Below are 21816 nucleotides of genomic sequence, written 5' to 3' on the forward strand. Positions count from 1 at the left end.
TTGAAAAAAAAATGCAGAAAAATCCTATAATTATAGTAGTGATTTAAGATGCCGAAATATATATTCAAACAGTTTTTAGCACGCGTACTTGTTTCAATATGTATGCACATGTACAATAGACTATTTAAATCTTAATTTCGACATTATAAATTATTCATAATTTCCTGAAAATTTGCAAAAGGTCTCATATAAGTACATTATATACATTCATGTAAAAAAAATAGAATTACAACTTATTCATATACTAAAAATACCTATTAGTAGCCTAAATTTTTTCCAATATGTAATATTGACACAACTAAATATGCAGCTTTTATTATTAATGCAAACATTTAATAGTCTAATTAGCAAATTTTATTGTACAATGACAATACCTAACTTACAAGCTCAGAACATATCAAAAACCTTGAACAAATTTAAATACCATTAATAAAATGTGGGAGAAGCTTTTTCATGATAGGACAAGGTTTACACATAGCCTCCAATGACACGACTTTAGACATACTGGCCCCTGTACCTTCAACCATATCAATTATTTCATTGCCAACTCTCTCCCAATCGAAGCATTGAATCAAAGACCCCAAAGTCAAGCCCATCACACGTTGAGCTAAGCCATTTCCAGGACAAGCTCGTCTTCCAAGCCCAAATGGCATTAGCTTAAATCCTTCGATGTCACCTTTGATGTTCTTAAACCTTTCAGGCTTGAAACTCTCGGCATCTTCCCACAGTTTAGGATCTCTATGTATGGCCCATGCATTAACCAATAAAATAGTGTCACGTGGCACATCACATCCATTGATGGTGCAATCGTTAGAGGAGTAGTGAGGTACAAGGAGTGGAGCTACCGGGTACAATCGAAGGGTCTCAGAAATGACACATTGGAGGTAAGAGAGTTTGGAGAGATCTGATTCTTCCACCAATTTATGTTGATCGATTTGAGAGTCCAACTCAACTTTGAGTTTTTCTATAACATGAGGATGATTTAATAGATTGGACATTGCCCATTCTAATGTCGCCGATGTTGTATGTGTTCCAGCACTAATTATTACCTACAAAATAAAATAAGGTTTTGAGTGTCTAAATAAAAACAAAAATTAATGCCCTTAGATTTGATATAAATATGCTCGAAGCAAAATAGATTAAACATCTATTTGAATGTGAGGAAGTCATATGTGAAAGAGTGTTGATATTTGACACCTTAAGTTGCACAACACCATATGAGGTGTCGCCTCATGATTAGTTAGCGATACTCCATAATTTTTATTAAATTCAAATAAATAGGACTTGATATTGGATTGCATCAATAACAGTATGTCACCTATTTATTGTGTTGGGCACCAATAGTGGTGCCTCTTAGTAATTCTATATGTCAAATTTAAATTAACCTATTTTTTTATATAAGAATTAATATGTGGGTATATAAAGTATATGAATGAGAGATGCCAACACAAGTAAGTGTCATAGCTTTATTAGTGCAACCTAATATTAGATCCCACACATTTAAATTTAATAAATATTATAAAGTATATAAAGTATCGATAGATCTCACTTGTGCTCGGCAAAGTAGCAACACTCAAATATATATAGAAATAATAACGTAAAGGAGAATAGCATACCGATACGAAGCCTTTGATAATTTCGTCAGTGTAATATTCTGGCTGAGACTCCTGCAAAGAAAGTAAATGTGCGATAATGGTGTCCCGATTCTTATCTTCGTGACTCCGATGCTCGTCGATCAAATTCTGTAAAAGCAAGTCCATTCTCTTCGCAACCCTTTTCACCCTCTTCTCATACCCATTCGGAATCCAATTCAGGAACGGCAAAAAGTCCCCCGGATTCCCAACTTCGGCAATCTCGAAAGAAGCTTCCACAACATCCCTAAACTTCCGTGCTTCCTCTTCATTCGCCATATCATCGTCGTAGTACCGTTTTCCGGCCAACATTCTCATTACGATGTTGAAAGTCAACTGCTGTAGCGCCGATTTGAGCTCCACCTTCTCGGATTCTTCTCGGCGAGAGAGTTTGCAGAGTAGTCGTTCGACCTCGTCTCTTCGGATCCCGGCCAAGAGGTTGAGTCGTTTAGAGGAGAAGATCTCTATGGCGCCGATTCGACGGAGGTTTCGCCAGTGGTCTCCGTAAGGAGAATTGCCCACGTCGGTGTAGTTGTATGCCATGTACTTGCCCAAGAGGAGACGTGGGCGGTTGGCGAAAACGATGTCGTTTGTAGTGAAGCATTCCTCTACGGCGGAAGGAGATGAGACGACGACCACGCGGCGAGACCCTAGCCAGAGTGAGAAAACGTCGCCGTATTTGGAGGAGAGTGTGTGCAAGGTTCGGTGGAGTGGAGATTTGAGGAGATGGAGGTGGCCGATTATGGGGTAAGAGGGTGGTGATGGTGGTAGGTTTTTGTAGTGTCGTTTTTTGGTTTGGAAGAAGACCTTGTGAGCCAAGAGAATGATGATAAAGGATATAGATGTGTATAGTAAGAGTTGTTGATCCATTGTGTGTTGTGGTATTATTCTTTAATCTTTATTCCGTGTGATGAATATGGGTAGTTTCTTATGGCCATTTATATATATTGGAATTTTTTTATGGGTGTTTTACTTTAAGTTTTATTAGTGGGGCTTTCAGTATTCTCAATTCGTAAACAATTTTCAGCATGATTTTTTTGTATGACTGTGTATATTGTAGCTATTTAGAGCCTCCTGCAACTTTTTAGAAAATTCTGAATAGTTTACAGTACCGAAAACTAAGTTCAAATATGTTGTTACACGCGTGACTAATTTTTTTTATGTGCGTGAAAAACAATATGTTTGAACCTAGTTTTTGGTACTGTAAATTATTCAGAATTTTCTAAAAATTTACAGAATGCTCTAAATAGCTACAATATATACTGTCATAAAAAAAATTTCTGCCGAAAACTATTCACAGATCAACAAGAATACTAAGAGCCAATAATGTAAAGCTCGTTAAAAAAAATTGTCATATATATACTTTTAGATATATGCATGTATGTATATTAGGATGAATTTTCAACTATAAAGATGTATAAGGTCATGAATGGTCCACGTACAGCTCAAGAAAAAGGTAAAAGAAAAAACGTACACTCATTGAAGTCTTCAATTTACCACAAGAATTTTTAAGTATATATAGACATGTATGTGTCGACGAGTTTTTAACTATAAAGATGTGGCCATGGCACAAGAATGTGAGTAGTCTTATGGATTTATATATACCTATATAGATTGATATATATAGATATATGCATGTATGTATGTATATAACGTTGAATTTTCAACTATAAAGATGTATATAGACATAAATTATGGGAGAGAAATGAGAAATTTCGACCAGTCAAAGAAAAACACCCAATGAAGTCTTCAAATTACCCGGAATTTTCTTAGTTACATGTATTAATTTTTCGGATGTTGTTATTTAGCAACTTAATTAATGTGTACAATACACATGAGTGGTTTAAATTCAAATAAATGGGACCTTATGGATTGCACCAATAACCCACTGAGTACTAGTAATATTTTTAGCAATTCTCTAATTTATATAGATATATACACGCGCACACATATATATACTAGTTACAATCAACATGCATAAACGACATATATATGTATAAATTTATTTAATTGATGACTAAAACAATTAAAGTAAGTAATTTCTCCTTAGAAAAACTAAACAACAAAATAATAAATATATATATTTATGCTGTATGTACCTTACCAATTTTCTTATTTATATAGATATATACATATATATATATATATACTAGTTGCAATCAACGTGCATAAACGACATATATATGTATAAATTTATTTATTTGATGACTAAAATAATTAAAATAAGTAATTTCTCATTAAAAAAATTAAACGATAAAATAATAAATATGTATATTTATGTCTTATGTCATAATTATATATATGTTTGGATAAACAAAATACATTAAATAACAAAATAAATAATTAATAAAATAAACCACATAAATATTTTTCGGTTATAGTTTTGAAAATATAAGTGACAGAGTAATTTAAATATTTTAATAAGAAATTTTAAATATGTGATGATAAATTATTATAGATTATTTATTATTTTTATTTTCAATTTATTTATATGATTAGATGACTTTATTATTATATTATTTATTTACCTTATTTAGATGACTTTTAACTAATAGTGTTGGAAAACAATAAAAAAATGTTGAAAACCAACAATTTCCATTAAACTCACATTTATAATATATAAAGATATATCGATGGATTTTCCACTAGAAAGATTTAGCCATGGTTGATGGACCCAAAATAGGTATGTTTTAAATATGTAAATCGCAAGCACACGAATCGTATATATAGTATAAAGTTCGTATAAGTAAGGATGTCGAACCCAAATGAGTTGTCTAAAATAAAAAAATAAACTATTTTAAACCAAAATTAAATAAATTCAAACCTAGCTCCAAAGATTGATAAGATTTAATGTCAATAAATTAAAATAAAAGATTGAAAATAAAGCAATTTATGAAAAGAAAAATAAACCAATTATGATTTGTAAATAAGTTGTAAAAGAAAGATTATTAAGATACTAGAATCCACAAAATGTAAGTTGAATAATATTTATTAGTATATTGATTCCCAAGTTTTAGTGATAGTTAAAATAAATCAAACTATCATTTTCCAAATAGATTTATAATTTAAGCACAAATTCTTTATAAAATATAGGATTTTTCTTCACTTAAAAAAAAATATAATTTCAAACTATTTAATGTGAATCAACCTAATGAAACAAAAAAAATCAAATAACATTATTTATAAGGCAAAACACATAATATTTTTGTTCTTAGCATTGAATGTGTAGAATTTAATGACACATCTTACACAAAGAATGTTATGTTTTGCAAAATGAAGAACAAAGTGTAATATTATCTAACAATCTAAAATATAAGATATTAAATATGAAAAACATATATGAAGAAGAAAAATCCATAAACTTTGTTGCATTACAAGGAAAATCAACATACAACATAAATAATATCTAGTTACAAGTTACTTCATCATGATCTTATGAAAATGATTAGAAGCACATAACAAAAAGTTGGGCTTGGCTCTCCAACTCAATTTCTTTCCTCCTTTTTGCAGATTTGCCACATTTCTCACTTCTCTTTTGAGCTTTTACACCTTTTACAAACACATGCAACTCAAGATCTCAATATATAAAATAAATCATATTTTACATGCGCGACGTAAGTAAAAATACACGTTTAAGACACAACATAAACCAAAGGTTAAAAACCTTTATAATATTAATACATAAGTAGCAACCCCATGACCCTCAGGTCAACCAATCATGACATGCACACATCTAACCGAGCCGGCTCCAACTCATCGTCTCATTAACTACGCATATACCTTTACCTACAACACAGAGTACATATGTGTTGGATTAGCTTATACAGGAACTTTATTTATTTTCATGTATATCTAATATTAAACAAATTAATACGAGATAGCCTAAAACATGTTTCTAAAATTGAATTCAAAGATAAACAAATAATATAATACTTACAATATACGCAGCGGAATTAAGAGTCCTTCCTTCAGTTTCTCTAACTCTTGTATCCTTTCTGTCGCAGGATATTATCAAGAAACTTAACGATCTTCAATTTTCTTCACAATCTTCCAATGTATCCTTAGAACCACCTAGACTAGTGTGGGAAATTCTCAACACATGAGATAGATATAGAGAGAAGAAGAGAAAATAACAAAGAGGCTTAGAAAATAACTTGTGTTTAGAGAGAATCTAAAATTATCAGAAAATCTGACTTGTAACTTACAAACTTATGTTTTGACTTATCTATAAGCACTCCTTTTATAGACTCAATTAGGCCATTTAATTTAATTTAAAAAATTAATAAAATAATAGCCATTTTGAAGCCCTAGGTCGAAATTATCATGGGCTATAGGCCCGTAAAATTTCCCATTTGATTATAAGCCCATTGGACTTAAAATCAAAGCCTGTATTATTTTCTATTTATTTAATTAATTAAATAATTATTTAAATCCTTTATCAAATTAATTATTTATAATTTGAACATTGATTTAAACTTATTTATTAATTTAGACACCAATTTATCTTAATTAATAAATCTGCCACAATTTCTCTTTTCTTCTCAAAATTACACAACTCTGTGAAACTATCCAAAATTGACCTGGTCAACTTTGATAATTCTAATTGATGATTAAATCAATTAATTGAGACTATCTAGATGATTTTATCCATGGTACAATGGGGACCATGGGCCTATGAAATCAAGCTCCAATAAGTTATCATAAATCTAACAAATAAATTTACTAACTTATTAATTCCTCGTGACTCCACTATAGACTTGGAATTGCACTCTTGAATTCATAGAACGCTCTATAACAAATATAGATACGCTATTAATTATCCATTGTTACAACCATAATTGTCACTCAATCCTCTATAGACGGTCTACATTGAGATAAGACTAAAATACCGTTTTATTCCTCATTGTATTTTATCCTTAAAACACTTAGTTCCTTGTAAATGATATTTCAGTAAACTAATTTAATTATTGAAATGAGATCTCTATCATTTAACACCTTGAACCAAACTAAAAGGAAACCATCGTTTCACTTCTTCATCAGAAGCTATAGATGTTCATATCTATGATTAACACTCCCACTCAATTATACTACCGAGTTCCCAAGATGTAAGTATGGGCTAGTCCGTAGGGTAAGCTGGTAACGAACAAGTCAAAGAACTCAAATAATACAATCAGTTAGAATACTAACCACTCAGAATTGAGATTGAATTGACCTATGGTCAACTATATGATATGACTAGAATAGATAATAACAGTATGTTTACTTATCTTATCAATTGTCAATATCGATCCTGTCCGATGTAATAAATACATCCGATCTTATCTACTTTGCTAATGTTCTGGAAAGAACATAACACTGTAATGTGTAAGTAGATCATATCGTAGATTGGCAAGTCAGTGTAAATCCGGTGCACTGACTAATCTTAGGACTAACTTATTTTGAACATATAATCATATTTATATTCCACTGTGATTACGTCACTATAAATAAGATTAGCTATATGCTCGGGATTTAATAGAAGTTTATATTAAACAAATAATCATGAAAATAAAACATGCGAGCAAAGTGATTGACCAAGTCAAAAAATGATTTCTATTCTTTTATTGATAATAAAATGAGATTACAAAGAATTTGGGTTTTAATTAGGGCATAAAACCCCCAACAAACTCCCACTTTCACTAATTGAAACTAATGCCTTAATTCTACTAATCCCATATCCTTGAAATGCTTATCAAATGTAGCTTCTGGTAGTGTCTTTGTAAATGGATCCGCAAGATTGTCTTCAGTTGCAATCTTCATAACCTTCACATCTCCCCTGGCCACATATTCTCGAATAATGTGATACTTCCTTTCTATATGCTTACTCCTCTTGTGACTTCGAGGTTCTTTTGAGTTGGTTATCGCTCCTGTATTGTCACAAAACAACACAAGCGGTTTATCCATTTCTGGAATAACACCAAGATCCGAATAGAACTTCTTTAGCCAGACTATTTCCTTAGCTGCTTCTGACACGGCTATGTACTCAGCCTCCATGGTAGAATCTGAGATTGCAGACTGCTTTACGCTTCTCCAAATCACAGCTCCACCCCCAAGAGTAAACACCATTCCAGAAGTAGACTTTCTGTCATCGACATCAGTCTGAAAATCTGAATCGGTGTAGCCTACAGGGTTCAGAACACCACCCTTGTAGACTAACATATAATCCCTACTCCGTCTCAAATACTTCAGGATATGCTTAACTGCTATCCAATGTTCCGGTCCTAGGTTTGACTAATACCTACTCACTACTCCCACTGCATAGCAGATATCTGGTCTAGTACACAACATGGCATACATCAGACTTCTAACTGCAGATGCGTAAGGAACTTTTCTCATTGCATCTTCCTCTTCAGAAGTCTGGGGAGACTGCTTCTTTGAAAAATGAATTCCATGACGGGACGGTAGACGCCCTTTCTTGGAATTTGTCATTGAGAAACGTTCAAGCACTTTATCAATGTAAGCTGCTTGAGATAGATCTAAAAGTTTGTTCTTTCTATCCCTGATGATCTGGATACCTAGAACATAACTTGCTTCACCCAAATCCTTCATCTGGAATTGAGTACTCAGCCAATTCTTCACATCTGATAATTTCTTAACATTGTTCCCAATGAGTAAGATATCATCTACATAAAGAACCAGGAATACCACTATTTAATTTGCCTTCAGTTGGTAAACACAGGGCTCATCAATATTTTGGTCAAAGCCATAGGTTTTGATTATTTCATCAAACCTAAGATTCCAGGAACGAGAAGCTTGCTTAAGTCCATAGATGGACATATTTAACTTACAAACTTTTCCTTCTTATCCAAATACTTTAAATCCTTCTAGCTGATCCATATAAATGACCTCATCAAGCTTTCCATTAAGAAAAGCTGTCTTGACGTCCATTTTCCAAATCTCATAGTCGAGAGAGGCTGCTATGGATAGGAGGATGCGAATGGATTTGAGCATGGCTACCGGACTAAAAGTTTCCTCATAGTCCACGCCTTCTCTTTGGGTATAACCCTTTGCCACTAATCGAGCTTTATAAGTCTCGATATTTCCATCAACACCTCGTTTCTTCTTGTAGATCCACTTGCACCCAATGGCCCTAAAGTCACTAGGTGCTTCCACAAGATCCCAGATGGAATTTGAGTACATAGAATCCATTTACTGTTTCATAACTTCGAGCCATAGTTCCTTTTCAGGGCTAGCCATTGCCTGTTTGAAAGACAATGGATCATCATCACTAGTGTCACCAACAACCATATTGGTTTCACCATCTAAACCATAGCGAACTGGGTTTCTAGAAACCCTCCCACTACGACGAAGCTCCGTGACTGTTTGCTCAGGAACAGTGGTACTTTCTTCATTTAAATCGACTTGCGTCGGTTGTACATGAAGAGTGGGAATTTCATCATCAACTCGAGTTGATGACGATGGAACATTGGTTGGAGTCAATTCTTTAACCATCTCCTCTAAAACTACTTTGCTGCGAGGTTTAAAGTTCTGGACATAGTCATTTTCCAGAAAAGTAGCATTTGTAGAAGTAAACACTTTCTTTTCTGAATGACTATAGAAAAGTCCACCCCGAGTACCTTTAGGATAGCCAACAAACAAGCAAACTTCAGTTCGAGGTTCTAGCTTTCCCTCATTTTTCCTCAGGACGTGAGCGGGACACCCCCACATTCTATAATGGCATAAACTAGGTTCACGACCATTCCAGCGTTCTAAAGGTGTTTTGGGGATTGATTTTGACGGCACGACATTGAGAATGTCATTTGCGGTTTCAATTGCATGTCCCCAGAACGAAGTTGGTAGAGTTGAGTAACTAAGCATGCATCTAACCATTTCCAATAAAGTTCTGTTTCGGCGTTCCGCTACACCATTTTGTTGCGGAGTACCTGGGGCAGTAAGTTGTGATAAAATCCCAAGTTCAGTTAAATGATCTTGGAACTGCATATCTAAATATTCTCCACCCCTATCAGATCGCAAGATCTTTAATCTTTTACCTAATTGGTTCTGAGCCATTGCTAGGAATTCCTGAAACTTTGAAAATGTTTATGATTTCCTATGCATTAGGTAAAGACATGAGTATCTAGAGTAATCGTCAATGAAAGTGACAAAATACTCAAAACCACCCCTGGCTTGTATATTAAAAGGTCCACAAAAATCTGAATGCACAAGACCAAGTGGTTCTTTGGCCCTATCACCCTTTGCAGAGAATGAACGCTTGGTCAGTTTGCCTTCTAGACAAGATTCACAGACAGGTAATTCACCTAAGGTGAGTTCCCTCAAAGGTCCGTCCTTTGTAAGTCTTTAAATCCTATCATAGCCAATGTGACCTAGTCTCAAGTGCCATAAATGCGTCATATTATTGTTATCGGTCTTTTGACGTTTATTGGTCCTAGGTTTTGCTATTTTGAATAAATCATTGTTAAGAGCGAGGGGTTCGTGAGGTCGCAGAATATAAAGCCCGTTTTCCAAACATGCAATACACAATTGTGATCCATTGAAAGAAATAAATATATTAAAACTTGTGAAAGTCATAACAAATCGTTCTAATTGCAACATGGAAACTGAAATTAAATTTCTACTAAAATCCGGAATAAAAAATACATCTTTTAAAATTAAAAATTTATTTATGAACTTCAAACGAGCTCTTCCTCTAGCTTGGACTGCAACGAACGCTCCGTTCCCAACTCTAAGCTTTAAGCCGCCTTCGTTCACTTCCTCCCACAATTCAAGAAGCTATAAAGAGTTACAAACATGGTTAGTAGATCCAGAATCAAGAATCCAAACAGATTTATCATTCTCTAAAACGCATGTTTCCAAGATAAATGAACTATAATCATTACCTTTGTTTTTCACTGCTAGAAACTTAGGGCAATCTCGTTTCCAATGCTCATTCTCTTTGCAGTGAAAGCACTTATCTTTACCTTTCTTGTTTTTCTTGTTCTTCCCCTTAGGCGTCTGTGCACTTGGTTGTGCACTCGTATTTGCAGCCTTTGCAGGCTTGGGGTTGTTTATTTGTCCACCTTTCCTCTTGTTTCCAGCTTTCGAAGACGAAGCTTGGTTAGCTTCAGCCTTAGCTAGATGAGCAACAACATCAGTAGTCTTATTTTCACCTCATTTACTAGGTCCACCCATGACAGGTTCAATAATTTGAAGCTCGTTCATGAGCTGCGTCAGACCATAGTTGAGTTGAGCACGAACATGCAGACATGGTGCAATCCGAGAATTTACGGTGCCATCACGAACGAGCAGAGACGGTGCTATCCAAGCATTTACGGTACCATCACGAGCATTGACGGTGCCATCACTAACGTGCGGACACGGTGCTCGTTCTGAGGATTCCTCAATCATGACGAATTCAGAGTTGTCACCAATCAACTCTATGTTGATATTCTGCTTCCAATTAAGGAAGTTTTCTGTAGTGAGTTTCTCCATCGAAAGTTGAGAAAGGATGGGAGTAGACACAGACACAACTTAGCTTAAAACTACAAATTATCAATAAAATAGAAATCAATCACATTTGCTCAATAAAACTTCTATTCACACAAATTTCAAGAAATAGCACAACATATACCAAAAATATGTAAGATATAAGAAAAAAATACCAAAAACAATCATATCTCTATTTCTTTAGGTTTTTAACTAATCTATGATTTTCTTGTCCCGGTTGGCGAGAGTAAAAAATACCACTAGTTAAATAGAGTTGTAAACTCATTTAATAATGGACACCACTATTAACAACCTACTATTCGATCAAAATAAGAAAACAAAATCTCTTATTTTATGAGCTAGACCCACGGTTTCAATAATCATAGATTTAGTCCTAGTAGTCACCGTAGGGGTGAGTCTAGTAGAATTTGACCTATAATTATCTATCTTTCGAAATCTAACATTGTCAAAATAACTAATGAACACCTTCCGTAGGGGGATGAATCAAAGCGCCTTGAGGCCCCATTAAGCTATTGACTATGTTAAACCAACGGTGGAGATCGAATAAAATCCTTAAATTAAGCTCATTATAAAATTAAAATTAGTATTTTTAGTATTTATTTTTAGAAAATTAATGACTATGGTTTTCCAAAAAAAATTAAACAGATTAAAATTTTTAAAACCAAAGTCCTATAATTTCTTATTAATTCTAAAGTGTCACATTGAAACAAATTCAATCAACTTAGAATTAATTTGTTGCTAATCAATATTTAGGTTTAACTAATATAATGAACCTATACAATTAAGTCCAACTCAGGTAAATGGGCCTTAACAATTAGGCTTGTATGGAGGAGGGTTGGGTCCAGTATGTTGTTCCCACTACAAAGGCCCCCTATCTTCCATACAAGGTCCAAAAGACAGGAATTTAAACCTTCATTTTATTAATTGTTATTAATTGATTAGGCCCACTATAGTCATGCAAAGCAAATGGGCCTTCACAAGTGGAATCGCGCACAAGAGAGGAATTTAAACTTTACATTTTCTAATGGGCCCAAATAAAACCTATCATTTTATGAATATTTTATTTGGCAAAATACCATATATCCAACAAACATATGGGCCACTATATGCATCTAAGCCCAATTGCAAAAAATACCACATATAGTGCAAACAAACATGTTATAATTGGATGGGCCTAATCATGTTACTATATGAGCAATTCTATGAATTTATGCAAAAATACCACAATTTATTTCATTTGCAAAAATACCACAATTAATTATATAGAATTTATCAAAAAATTCAAATTAATTAAATTTTTACAAAAAATAAGTTAATTTAAATGAAATTTATCAACAATTAACAATAGTTAATTTAAGTTTCATTTATCAACAATCAACTTGGTTTTAGGTTAATTTGATAAAAAAAATATTAATTTAATTTAAATAAGATTTATCAACAATTAACCAAAGTTAATTTAAATCCCATTAAAAAAATATTTTATTAATTGGCTAAAAAAAATGATATTTTTCAAAATTTAACCAATTTTAAATTTTAAAATCAATATCTTAACTATTTTCCAAAATATCTTGTGTTGTTATAACTATTAGCTAATATTTTAACAATTTAAAAATATATATATATAAATAGTTATAACAATCCTAAAATATCTCAAAATAGTTAAACAAATTCAAATATCCATAAAAATATCTAACTAACAATATTCAAATTTCAAATAATTTAAATATTAAAAACTATATAATAAAAAGATATTTATATTTTCAAATAAAGATTTAATAAAAAAATCAAGAATTTAAATGAAAATGTCTTAAATATCTGATATCAAAATTCTAATATTTTAATATATTAAAAGATTTAAAATTAAGTTGTTAGTCTATTTTTAAATTTGAATTTGAATGTTTGTAGAAAATATCTAATTATTTAAATCTCAACTAACCAAAATATCTTATTTTAAAAAATTTAAATGATAAAACAAAAAAGATATTTTAGGTTTTGATTATAAATAATAAATTTCCACAATTTTAATTTTATTTATTTTTCAAAAAAATAAATTAAAAAAAAAGATGAATAGTACCTGTGGTACTGTTCACGCTGGTGGCTGGTGTGCGCGCGGGTGCGCGCGGGGCGCGCGGGTGTGCGCGCAGGTGCGCGGCGCATGGGCAGCCAGGCCAAATTTTTTCCAAAATTTTTTTTGAGCAATTTTTCAAACCAAAACTATTTTCTAATTAATTTTTAACATGTTTTACACAAAATAAAGTATATATAAAAATTAATAGCATAGAAAACACAACAAAATAACCTAAAAATTGCTAAAATTCACATAAAATCAATATGCTAATAAAAACATGAAAACCATCCAATTATTCAAACATATCAAATAATCCAATTTTAAACATGTTCATGCATGAAAATAAAGATTACCAAAGGCTCTGAGGCCAGTTGTTGGATTAGCTTATACAAGATCTTTATTTATTTTCATGTATATCTAATATTAAACAAATTAATACGAGATAGCCTAAAACATGTTTCTAAAATTGAATTCAAAGAAAAATAAATAATATAATACTTACAGTATACACAGCGGAATTAAGAGTCATTCCTTCAGTTTCTCTAACTCTTGTATCCTTTCTATCGCAGAGTATTATCAAGAAACTGAACGATCTTCTATTTTCTTCACAATCTTCCAATGTATCCTTAGAACCACCTAGACTAGTGTGGGCAATTCTCAACACATGAGATAGATATAGAGAGAAGAAGAGAAAATAACAAAGAGGCTTAGAAAAGGACTTGTGTTTAGAGAGAATCTAAAACTATCAGAAAATCTGACTTGTGACTTACAAACTTATGTTTTGACTTCTCTATAAGCACTCCTTTTATAGACTCAATTAAGTCATTTAATTTAATTTAAAAAATCAATAAAATAATAGCCATTTTGAAGCCCTAGGTCGAAATTATCATGGGCTATAGGCCCGTGAAATTTCCCATTTGATTATAAGCCCATTGGACTTAAAATCAAGGCCTGTATTATTTTCTATTGATTTAATTAATTAAATAATTATTTAAATCCTTTATCAAATTAATTATTTATAATTTGAACATTGATTTAAACTTATTTATTAATTTAGACACAAATTTATCTTAATTAATAAATCTGCCACAATTTCTCTTTTTTTCTCAAAATTACACAACTCTGTGAAACTATCCAAAATTGACCTGGTCAACTTTGATAATTCTAATTGATGATTAAATCAATTAATTGAGACTATCTAGATGATTTTATCCATGGTACAATGGGGACCATGGGCCTATGAAATCAAGCTCCAATAAGTTATCATAAATCTAACAAATAAATTTACTAACTTATTAATTCCTCGTGACTCCACTATAGACTTGGAATTGCACTCTTGAATTCATAGAACGCTCTATAACAAATATAGATACGCTATTAATTATCCATTGTTACAACCATAATTGTCACTCAATCCTCTATAGACGGTCTACATTGAGATAAGACTAAAATACCGTTTTATTCCTCATTGTATTTTATCCTTAAAACACTTAGTTCCTTGTAAATGATATTTCAGTAAACTAATTTAATTATTGAAATGAGATCTCTATCATTTAACACCTTGAACCAAACTAAAAGGAAACCATCGTTTCACTTCTTCATCAGAAGCTATAGATGTTCATATCTATGATTAACACTCCCACTCAATTATACTACCGAGTTCCCAAGATGTAAGTATGGGCTAGTCCGTAGGGTAAGCTGGTAACGAACAAGTCAAAGAACTCAAATAATACAATCAGTTAGAATACTAACCACTCAGAATTGAGATTGAATTGACCTATGGTCAACTATATGATATGACTAGAATAGATAATAACAGTATGTTTACTTATCTTATCAACTGTCAATACCGGTCCTGTCCGATGTAACAAATACATCCGATCTTATCTACTTTGCTAATGTTCTGGAAAGAACATAACACTGTAATGTGTAAGTAGATCATATCGTAGATTGGCAAGTCAGTGTAAATCTGGTGCACTGACTAATCTTAGGACTAACTTATTTTGAACATATAATCATATTTATATTCCACTGTGATTACGTCACTATAAATAAGATTAGCTATATGCTCGGGATTTAATAGAAGTTTATATTAAACAAATAATCATGAAAATAAAACATGCGAGCAAAGTGATTGACCAAGTCAAAAAATGATTTCTATTCTTTTATTGATAATAAAATGAGATTACAAAGAATTTGGGTTTTAATTAGGGCATAAAACCCCAACAATATGAGCTAATGCCCAGCAAGAAGAGCTATATAGGACACAATCCCTAAGCCCAACAATATGAGATTTAAAACATAAAGATAAACTAACTCATATGATCACAACCTAAAACTTATACAACTCCTATCTTATAACTTTACATAAATTATAAAGTTCAACAATAATTCATATTGTAACATATCATTCTTGTAGCATAACTTTACATACAATAGCATATTATAACATGCAACAATCATAACATATCACAAAACATTCATAACACGTATTACCAGTGTCGGTTCAGTCGTAAACTAGTGCTAATCTGGTCAGTTGTGCAACCGAGCATGAATTAACGTAAGCATGCATTTTCATATGGTAAGCATGCCACACAAACATACAACATATTCACACATAATATAGTCACACATAACATTCATAACCTATAACATACCTCATAGCACAACCCATGACATAATTCTTAATGTAACTCATAACATAATTCACATCATAGTTCATAGCATAATTCTTAGCAAAGTTCAAAACATAATTCCTGACATAATTCAAAATATAATTCATAGCAGACAAAGTTTACCAAACAAAAGTACGTCGTGCGTACACCCTGTGTGCAGGTGTCTACTCTTCTTACCTTAGGTCCAATATCGACGCAATCACCTCCCTTCACGTGTCTTTCCAAGTCCTAAATCCAAAACATACAACATATATCATTTAGAGACTCATAACTTAAGTCAAAGGTCATGTACCAAACCTTACCCTTCCTAAAACCCAATCAACCTTATATTGTCCTTTAGGGAAGTCCTAAAAATGTCCCTAAGAAGTTAGGGAGAAAGTTCCCAACGAACCCTATATGAAACAGCTTCAAAACGACCTAAAAACAACCAAAAATGACCCCGACGCGGTGACCGCGCCCCTATCATTTAGAGCTGTGACTCTAATTTGAAAACCTGACGCCGACTAAACTTCGAAAGGACATATCTCCCTCAATATAAATATGATTTTGATGATTCTTTTTGGGTTTTTCTCTTCTCAAATCCCTCTATATCATCATACAAGTTTTAGAGATAAATAAAATACCAAAAATTAATGATAAGCCCCTAAAATCCATAACCCTAGTCATTCTTATGATTAAAAATTCTTCTTCCCCAATCTATGAACATACATCACAAAACTAGACCTTATATCATCATTAATTCATCCCTAATATGTTTCTAACCATTATTTATTAACCACCTAGTCTCTAACGTGCATATAAAATCAGTCATTCCAACCTATGCTTTCTAATCAATTCCACCATTAACATAGCTCAAAGCTTCAAGAACTATCAAAGAAACTTTAAAAGTGTGAGAAGTTTTTGCCAAGATCATGTGGAACAACCTAATCCTTGAAAATCTCCTCCCAAAGCATCCTAATTGAGCCCCCACACAAGTGCCTAGTGATCCATACGCATATGAAGAGATCATCATCCTTCTTCTTCCTTAGATCTTGAACCCTATTCTAGAGAAAAGGTGAGAGAGATTTCTCTTCTTTGATCATGTGTTGAACAGCCACCATATTCAAATTGTGAGTCTAACCCTAACCCTATTCTCTCACTTTCTATTTATAATGACTCATTATCGCCAAATTACCATCCTACCCTTGATATAAGTCATTCTAACAATTTCTCTAAACCCTTTTTAATAATTCTCCACTAACTGTCAGTATTCATAATCCATTATTAACTTATTCCCCATAAGTTATCTTTATTCCGTTATGACCCCTATTTCAAAAATTCTTGATAGTAAAGCCCCTAACACATGAAGGAAACTGTGATTCGCCACTTTAACACATATCCCGAGCACTTTTAGTATTTTCCAATGTCAAATATCTTACACTGATATAATATATGTTGGCCTGTAAAATTGGTCAACGGTCGTATGTACAGTATACAACACATTTTGAACAAAATAAATAGAATAAACGACAGAGTATGATTATCTTAAATAAACACAGATGAATTTTATAATGGTTCAGCCCTATTCTGATGAACAATAATAACCTAATCCACTTAGTCTTTAGTATTGAATTACTCGACAATTACAAGTACGAACTGATGAGTTCACTCCTCAGAAAGATTTTTCTCCCAAATTTCCAGAAATATAAAGATCTTAGGAAAAAGCCCAAAAGTCCTCTTTCTGAAGCTCTTGGTCCTTTATTTATAGTACTCAGGGGCTGTTACATGATTAGTAGTACTGGGGATCATGGTTTGGTACACAATCACTGTGAGTGGAGATACGTGTCCACCTCCCCATGATTATGAGATCGTGGGTCTTCCTGTTGTCTTCTCTGGATCGTGATTGATAGTGCACGATTGAGACCCTCAAGAAAATGCTAAGTCTTAATTGGTCTATGAGACTTAGGTGTTAGGCCCTATGACCCGAGCTTGGGTGATAAGCCTATGACCTTCTAGGTGCTGGGCCTGTTGATCCTCTGGGTGCTAGGCCTGTGACCTTCTTGGTGTTAGGCCTGTTGATTTCAGTTTGAACGAGAGTAAGTATTTCTCAGTGAAGTGTACTTGGGGGTTTAGGCCGACCACCCTATGAAGAATAGGGTGGGCCGACCACCCAGGTGGTTCTTGAGCATGTTAGGCCGACCACCCCTAGGGGTCCCTGGGCATACTGGGGCCGACCACCCCTGGGGTAGGGGTTAGGCTTGGTCGATTTCCCTATAGGTCCTAGACTTATCTTTTTTGCCTGTCGGTCATTTTTCAATACTTCGTCGTGTTTCCCTAATTTGTGATGTCACGTGTCCCATTCTCATTCGCTACGTCATCCTCGTATTTTTTAGGGATAACAATATCATATATACATATTCATATAATCACATAATACATAATTTCACAAAATTACAAAAATACTCACCAAGAGTATTAAATTACCAAATTGTCATCACATGACAAAAATACCAATATACCCATGAAATGAAAAGATGGATATTACATATAGTGTAGGCACCGTCATTAAGTTCAACCAATGGGATTAGGATTTTTAAACACATTATTTGGAGCTTAAAACACATGTATGTACGAACACGTCAGGCGACGCGATGCATCGCTTGCTGGGCATCGCCAAAACCCTAGGGTTTTAGGCGATACAACGCCTCCAAGGTGGCGACGCATCGCCACGTAGGCAGGTCAAAATTCTCAAAATTGACCTTAAACACCTCCAAATGTTCCCAAACTTTTTGCATATCCAAAATCTTAAACAAATTTAAATACCATTAATACACTATGAGAAAACTTTTCATGACAGGGAGAATCAACAACATTGACTACCGAGTTTAATAGTCGCGGATTATAAGTGCCAATTGATCTATGATGCCTATCTCGCATTTTAGGTATAGGGCATCAATCATTCAATGATGCCTATAATTCATGACCATTAAGAGCCTCACGCTGTTGATTGACGCCAAAGGGTGACTACACCGGCCAAATGTGAGTATATTGTAGTAACGTTGAGTAAAATATAAATTTCTTAAAGATGACTAATTTAGGAGGTAATAAATTTTAATTTTATTGTAATAAAAGTGACATTTTATTATAAAAAATTTATATTATGACAAATTGAAGTGTATAATAGCTACAACATAACTAGCTAAATAGTTAGATAGGGATCTACAACTTTTACACATTTAATATATTCAATATTTTATTGCATATAATGAGAATTAATACATAAATATATGACTCTAAATTTACTAATTAGTGGTGAGTTTTACTTCTTACACGCTACTCCTATTGAAAGAGACAAATATATTAATACTTAATGTTGACACACAACTATATACGTATATTTTATTATTGATACAAACATCATAATGACCATACCACCTACTAATCTAAAAGAAAAAACCCACAACATATTCAAAGGCCTAAACAAATTTAAATACCATTAACAGAATGTGAGAATATTTTTCATGATAGGGCGAGATTTACACATGGCTTCTAATTGCACGGCCTTAGACATAGTGATTCCTTTACCTTCAATCATATCAATTTTATCATTGCCAATTCTCTCCCAGTCAAAGCACTGAATCAAGGACCCCAACGTCAAGCCCATCATTCGTTGGGCTAGGCCTTTTCCAGGGCATGCCCGTCTTCCAAGCCCAAATGGCATTAGCTTGAATCCTTCGCCGTCACCATTGTTGTTCTCAAACCTTTCGGGCACGAAACTCTCGGCATCTTCCCAAAATTTAGGATTTCTATGTATGGCCCATGCATTTACTAATAATATAGTATCACATGGCACATCGTATCCATTAATGGTGCAGTCTTTGGAGGAGTAGTGAGGTATAAGAAATGGAGCTACTGGGTACAATCGTAAAGTCTCGGAAATGACACATTGGAGGTAAGGAAGTTTGGAAAGATCTGATTCGTCTACCAATTGGTGTTGACCGATTTTAGAGTCCAACTCAGTTTTAAGCTTTTTTAAAACATGAGGATGATTTAATAGGTTGGACATTGCCCACTCTATTGTTGCTCCAGATGTATCAGTTCCACCTGAAAATATTACCTGCAAAATAAAATTAGTTTTTTAGAGTGCCGACTATATGGATAGTGTTCGTAATCACTGTAGCGACAACATTTTAGTCACAACTTATATTTTTTGGGACTAAACGTCTCTTTTAGCTACAACAAAAAAATTTATATGACGAAAATGTCATATTTAATTACAAGTTGTCACTAATATAGTTTTAGTCACAACCTATAACTTTTAATAATAAATTTTATTGTGACTAAAAATATATCTAGTGACAAGAAATTGTAATTTTTGTGACTATTACAAAATTCATAGACTTTTTAGTGATGATATAGGTAAGATGATTATTGTCACTAAAACTAAAGTTTTTTGTGGTGAATATATGATTCAAAATGGAAAAATTAGCAAACTTAGATTTAATATGAAAGTTTAAATCAAAATAGTTTTTTTTTATTTTTTGAAAAAAGGTAATATGCTAAATTAACCTATATTTTTTTTTATATGAGAATTAATTTGTTTGTACATAATTAAAAATATTTTGATTAAATTCAAGACAAAATGAATTACTTATTTTTTAATTATATTTAAAATATATAATAATTTGATTTGTTGAATTAATAAATATAAATATGGTATATTTAGATTGTTTATGAAATGTAGTTCTTTATAAATGTGTATTTCGATATTCACTGTAGAAAAAAAAATGAAAATAGCATACCAATACGAAGCCTTTGATAATTTCGTCAGTGTAATATTCAGGCTGAGACTGCTGCAAAGAGAGTAAATGTTCGATAATGGTGTTCCGATTCTTATCTTCGTGACTCCGATGCTCATCAATCAAACCCTGTAAAGCCAGGTCCAACCTCTTCGCAACTCTCTTCACTTTCTTCTCAAAACCAGTCGGAATCCAATTCAGGATCGGAAAAAGGTCCCCTGGATTCCCTGATTCGACGAGCTCGAAAGTAGCTTTAACAGCATCCCTAAACTGTCGCGCTTCACCTTCATTCGCCGTCTCATACCGTTTTCCGGCTACCATTCTCATTAGGATGTTGAAGGTCAACTCCTCTATCATCGATCTTAGCTCTACCTTCTCCGAATCATTACGGCGAGAGAGTTTGCAGAGTAGTCGGTTGACCTCGTCTCTTCGGATCCCGACGAAGAGGTTGAGCCGTCTGGGAGAGAAGATCTCATCTGCGCCGATTCGCCGGAGGTTGCGCCAGTGGGGGCCGTAAGGAGCTTCGGCCATGACGGTGTAGTTGTAGCCTGTGTACTTGCCCATGAGGAAACGTGGGCGGTTGGCCAAAACGATGTCGTTTGTGGTGAAGCATTCCTCTACGGCGGAAGGGGATGAGACGACGACCACGTGGCGGGACCCTAATCGGAGTGAGAAAACGTCGCCGTATTTGGAGGAGAGACTGTGCAAAGCTCGGTGGAATGGAAGTTTAAGGAGGTGGATGTGGCCGATTATGGGGTAAGAGGGTGGTGATGGTGGTAGGTTTTTGTAGTGTCGTTTTTTGGTTTGGAAGAAGAGCTTGTAAGCTAAGAGAATGATGATAAAGGATAGAGATGTGTATACTAAGACTTGTTGATCCATTTTGTGTTTGTGAATTATATGTATATGTATATATATATATATATTTATATGCATGGACAATTTTGAAATGAGAAATGTCAAATGGGTATTGTTTACAAATACCAAAGTTGTTTATTGTCAAATGGATATTTTGTATTATTTATTATGGGTGGAATTCAATTATATATTTGAAATAATAACACTTTGAATTGTAAGAAGATGTGTATGGTGAAGAAAGAACTAAAAAGAAGTGATCCACACAAGGAAAAGTAAGATTAAGAAATGTGAGAGAAAGTTTGATCAGTCAAAAGAAATTTTCTATA

The 21816-nt window shown here is 33.3% G+C and overlaps 2 protein-coding genes across 2 annotated transcripts; both read right to left on the minus strand.

Annotated features, from left to right (window-relative positions):
• Positions 1-289: 289 nt before the first annotated feature.
• Positions 290-2725, minus strand: LOC133812812 (cytochrome P450 81Q32-like). The gene is made up of 2 exons (XM_062246628.1): positions 1617-2725; positions 290-1049 (listed from the first exon to the last, which is right to left on the minus strand). The coding sequence occupies exons 1-2, from the start codon at positions 2499-2501 to the stop codon at positions 417-419; spliced, it is 1518 nt and encodes a 505-aa protein (XP_062102612.1). The 5' UTR covers positions 2502-2725; the 3' UTR covers positions 290-416.
• A 16484-nt stretch (positions 2726-19209) lies between these two features.
• On the minus strand, positions 19210-21531 carry LOC133812813 (cytochrome P450 81Q32-like). The gene is made up of 2 exons (XM_062246629.1): positions 20639-21531; positions 19210-19953 (listed from the first exon to the last, which is right to left on the minus strand). Exons 1-2 carry the CDS (start codon positions 21512-21514, stop codon positions 19333-19335), a joined length of 1497 nt encoding a protein of 498 aa, XP_062102613.1. The 5' UTR covers positions 21515-21531; the 3' UTR covers positions 19210-19332.
• Between the last annotated feature and the right edge of the window lie 285 nt (positions 21532-21816).

The sequence above is a fragment of the Humulus lupulus genome, chromosome 1, assembly GCF_963169125.1.
Source record: "Humulus lupulus chromosome 1, drHumLupu1.1, whole genome shotgun sequence".
Taxonomy (NCBI): domain Eukaryota; kingdom Viridiplantae; phylum Streptophyta; class Magnoliopsida; order Rosales; family Cannabaceae; genus Humulus; species Humulus lupulus.